This window comes from Pipistrellus hanaki, assembly GCF_964339955.1.
Source record: "Pipistrellus hanaki genome assembly, chromosome: 9".
Classification (NCBI taxonomy): Eukaryota; Metazoa; Chordata; class Mammalia; order Chiroptera; family Vespertilionidae; genus Pipistrellus; species Pipistrellus hanaki.
Genome location: NC_140511.1, coordinates 30318134 through 30323007, shown reverse-complemented (window position 1 = coordinate 30323007; position 4874 = coordinate 30318134). Strand labels below are relative to the sequence as shown.

The following is a 4874-nucleotide window of genomic DNA, read 5'->3' as shown; positions in this document are numbered from 1 at the left end:
GCAACCAATTCATGTATCTCTTTTACATAAATGTTTCCCTCCCTTCTACTCTCTTTAAAAATCAATGGAAAAATATCCTTGAGTGAGGATTAACAAAAACAAAACAAAACAAAACAAAAAAATGTAAAGGGAGTAAGTGGAGGATGGATGTGATTCATTTGCACATAGAGCATTAGGGAGGGTTTGGGACAAAAACCAGAATAAAACCAGACAGTGCCTGTAAAATTGGTGCCAGAGTCAAAGGGGACTGACTTTAATGAGCACCCAATTGAAATGAAAGGGAGAAGTTCACAAAATTTAATTTCCAATTTTTGAAACCGGTAAGAAAAGTCTAAGATATGAATATACATTCAGAACTTGTGCTGCCCACAAGCCCCATCCCCTCACAAGACAGGATGACCAATAATTCAGAGACAAGGGCGACAGATATCAGGGGCTTGACAATTTATTTTTCCCAACTTTATAAACCAATCTAAATAATAATTTTGTCCACAATAGCAACCATGGTAAAAAAACAAAACAAACAAACAAACAAAAAAAAACAACAAAAAAAAACAACAACAACAACAAAAAACTTTTATATTTTTTCTTTTTTAAAATATATTTTTATTGATTTCAGAGGGGAAGTGAGACAGAAACATCAAGGATGAGAGAGAATCCTTGATTGGCTGCCTCCTGCATGCCCCTTACTGGGGATCAAGTCCACAACCAGGCATGTTCCCATGACTGGAATCCAACACAGGACCCTTCAGTCTGCAGGCCAACACTCTATCCACTGAGCCAACTGGCTAAGGCCCCAAAATTTTTCTTAAAGGCAACTCTCCTACCTCCAGTCAATCCAATCTTCTCCACCCCAGTTCCAATGCAAGAGTCCTGATAGACAGTTTCACAGAGAAAAAGCACAGGTCACTGGCTCAGGGGAGTCCCTATTGCCTCAATCGAATAGAAGTGGAGAGTAAAATTTCTCACCTCAGAAAACTCAATCCAATCCATTGTGCCCTCCAGAGCCTGATTATCTCATTATTTATTTCAAGAGCATTAATTCCATGGAATTTCTCTGGAGGGTAGATTTTGGGTATAGAAGAAAGTCAAATGTCCTACACAAGATCTCTTCTTTCCAACTAGACCTAATTTCTTTTTTTTAGGGAAGGAGAGGCAGATGAAAATGACAAGGGACAGAGAGAAAAGTCCCTTAATTTGTTGTCAATGCCAAGGACTATGGTTGGAAGTTCTCTATCTCACCATTTAGAAGTGAACAAAGCTCAGTTGGAGAGTCAGAAGCTGGAGTTGATGTTCTCACATTCTACATCTACATCTTCACTGCTGGGGTCTGAGGAAGCACTGCTGGAGTCTGAGGATGCCCTGCCTTCTGCCTTTCCCCCATCTTCCTTATTTTCATCGGATTCCTGCGAAGTCTCTGATGACTCCATCTCTGGAGCCTGCAGCTCCTGCTCCTCCTGTGAAAGCCCTTCTTGCAGAGTCCTTGCTGATGGAGACTGCACATGTGTCCTGATGATCTTGGGGTACGGGCCTCCACGCATGTTCATCATCTTAGGCTTCCCAGAGCTTCTCTCTCTAAAGGCAGCATACCCTTCAGGAGACAGAGTCTTGAGCCATTTATCCAGGTCCACCGTGTACTGTTTCTGCAGCTCCACAGCCTGCTGCTCATAAAGCTCCCTCTGGTCCATTGGAACATGCTGCCAGAGTCTGCAAATCTCCACCATGCGCTGCATCGGGGGCAGGTCTTGCAGCTCCTCACTGGACCATACATCCCGGTGAAACTTGTGGTATGCATTCATGGGGGGCTTCTCAGGCTCTCCAGGGAATCTTATGTCCCCCCAAAGATCATTTTCCTGGGAAGACTTCAGTTCTTTTTCTTCTCTCTTAAACTTCTTGCGGGCTCTGCTTCGGCTCCCTTTGGGGACAACAGAGGTCTTGGAGTTCTGCTCAGGCTCAGGGTGGTCTTTCCTGAACTGAGCCAGTTTCTCCTGAAACTCCTGTTTCTCCTTCTGAAAATCTTCCATATATTTCAGCTTCATCTCCTCTGGGAGCGCCTTGTATTTCTCAGACATGACCTTGGTCAGGTCCTGGTTGTTGAGTTTGGGGTGCATTCGGGAATACTCAGGCCGTTTCTCCTTGAAGAAGCGGAGGTAAGCGGTCAGGGGCTTCTTGGGCATGTCTGGATGTTTCTTGAGTTTTTTGCTTTGGTAAGAACTTTTAACATGTTCCTTAGCTTCCAGGACTAATTCTGTCAGAGTCCGATACTTCCTTATCTTCCTAGAAATCTCTAACCACTTGAGTTTGCACATTTCTCCAGAAAAATCTTTAAAAGCTACTTTTGCCCAGTCCATATGTGCCTGGGCTATTTTGAATGTGTGGTTGTCACTGGGTGGAAGGTTATTCTCCATTCTTTCCAGCAGCTGTGCAATGTCTTCTTCACACCAGTTATCTTGGCTATTAGACAATGCCATCTCTAAATCTTTGGGTCACTTGTATGGTCCTAGCTGTTTAAACACCTCAGCAAGATCTCAGACTTCTTTACTCTCAATCCCCTGGTGAATTATGTCCAAATGTGTGATTTTATGTTTCTGTGGAGATAGAAAAGTAACTCTTCAATGCAATAAATGAGATTATCACATGTCACTTAGGCTATGCTCCTTCTATAATTTAATTTACAAATGAAAACTGGCTCATCCCTGGAAATGAAATTAAGATGAACTTTAAAATGCTTCATTTGCATTATTAAACATCCTCAAGCTCAAAAAATAAATAAATAAAAAATAAGAGAAAGGCAGAAAGAGAAAAAGAAAAAAATAACATTTCTTTCAAGTTCCATCCTAGCATGCCTTTCTATTTGTCTTACCACATCTTGTCTTAATTACAAGTAAACCAAACAAATAACCAACAATTTACTCAACAGGCATAGGATAGAAGAAAGAATGGGAGAGGTAAAAATATTAAAATGAAAGAAAAATACCTAAAATGGAAAGAACTTTAAAAAATAAGTGTTTATGTTCAAGTAACCCTTATTTTTCTTTTATTTTTTAAATATGTTTTTATTGATTTATTAGAGGAAAGGAGAGAGAGAGAGAGAGACATTAATGATGAGAGAGAATCAGTGATTGGCTGTCTCCTGCATGCCCCCTACTGAGGATTGATCCTGCAACCTGGCCATATGCCCTTGATAGAAATCAAAACTATGACCCTTCGTTTTGCAGGACAACAATCCATGCACTGAGCCAAACCAGCTAGGGCACCCTTATTTCTCTTAATAGAACCAAAGCCCAAACCTAGCAATGCTGGCAATTCATATATGTCAAAAAGAAACCATAGAGACCTTCCTTTAATTTAAAAGAAATATAACCAATGTCATTATAAATGGGGAATTCTTAGTAGAATTATCTTTAAAGTCAGAGATAAGAACAAGGATAGTCATTGGCACTGCTTCTGTATAATAGTCGTAACTGTCACAATTTATAAAAATGATGGATGGGGAGATGAGAAAAGAATACAAATGAAATGATTGTAAATAAAAATATAATACTGTTCATGTTAGAATATCTGTAGGGGATGACTATATTACAGAAGAAAAAAAAAACTATATATCGCCGAGACCAATTTGGCTCAATGGATAGAGCATCGGCTTGGGGACCGAAGGGACCCTGGTTCGATTCCGGTCAAGGGCATGTACCTTGCTTGCGGGCATATCCCCAGTGGGGAGTGTGCAAGAGGCAGCTGATCGATGACTCTCTCTCATCGATGTTTCTAGCTCTCTATCTCTCTCCATTCCTCTCTGTACAAAATCAATAAAATATATTTAAAAAAAACTATATATCAACAAATCTTGGGGACAAAAATCAGAAAAGAGGTAGGAAAAATGTATTTAAGATTAAAAGACATTTTGAAAGTCCTGCCTGGTGTTTTCAGTGGTTAGAGCATCAGCCCACCAATCAAGGGTCTCGAGTTTGATTCCCACTTAAGGACAAATAACTGAGTTTTGGTTATCTCCCCATCCCTGATCAGGAAGCATGAAACAACCAGTCAATGTGTTCCTTTCACATTAAGGTTTCTCTCTCTCCCCTTCTCTTGGCCTCCCTTTTATAGTCTCTGAAAATTAATAGAAAATTTTGTCTTCAAGTTAGGATTTAAAATAAAAAAGACTTTTTGAAAGCTACAAAATCCTGAATATCCTGGCACAAGCATAACACATTCCACTTTTGTTTCTTGTTCTTTCAGGATTCAGGGCTCTTTTCAGTCACTTGAACTTACTACACTCCTCACTTCAGGATCCATACCTAAAGATACCCTGATTTCTCTCAAGCTGTCTTCAAATGCCACTTCCTTATCCTAGTCTACCATAAATTTACATTTCACTATACCCCTCCCCTTTTTCCCTTCATAGCATTAACCCAGATTGTAACTAAAATTCCTGTGGCTAGTATTGCAGAGCTTTGCTCCAAGACTATAGCCTTCTTGAGGATAGGAATGATGTCTGTTTTGATCATGGCTGCTTCTTGGTACCTAGCACACGCTGTAAATAAATAAGCAATAAAATACAGTCAAACCTTATCTCCCATCTCAAACAGTTTGTTTCTTAACCAAGCTGTTCATAGAAAAAAATGTCTTGGAACCAAAACTTCTGTTTTCAAAGGGACAAATCTTTCATGCTGATACCCCAAAGTGACAAAGTGTCTCTCAGGCAACAAACAAAGGAGAGAATGCTTTTGTTGTTGGCCAAAATCTATAATTAGCACAATTTTAAAACATAAAGAGGCCATCTAGAATGCTAATGTTGGCCTGGCTGGTTTTGCTCAGTGGATAGAGCATCAGCTTTGAGACTGAAGGGTCTGGATTCCATACTAGTTAAGGGCAAA

The 4874-nt window shown here is 40.0% G+C and overlaps 1 protein-coding gene across 1 annotated transcript; it reads right to left on the bottom strand.

Annotated features, from left to right (window-relative positions):
- Positions 1-1274: 1274 nt before the first annotated feature.
- Positions 1275-2471, bottom strand: LOC311627633 (upstream-binding factor 1-like protein 1; the record flags this gene model as incomplete). The annotated part of the gene is made up of 1 exon (XM_084894127.1): positions 1275-2471. The coding sequence occupies one exon, from the start codon at positions 2469-2471 to the stop codon at positions 1275-1277; it is 1197 nt and encodes a 398-aa protein (XP_084750253.1).
- Between the last annotated feature and the right edge of the window lie 2403 nt (positions 2472-4874).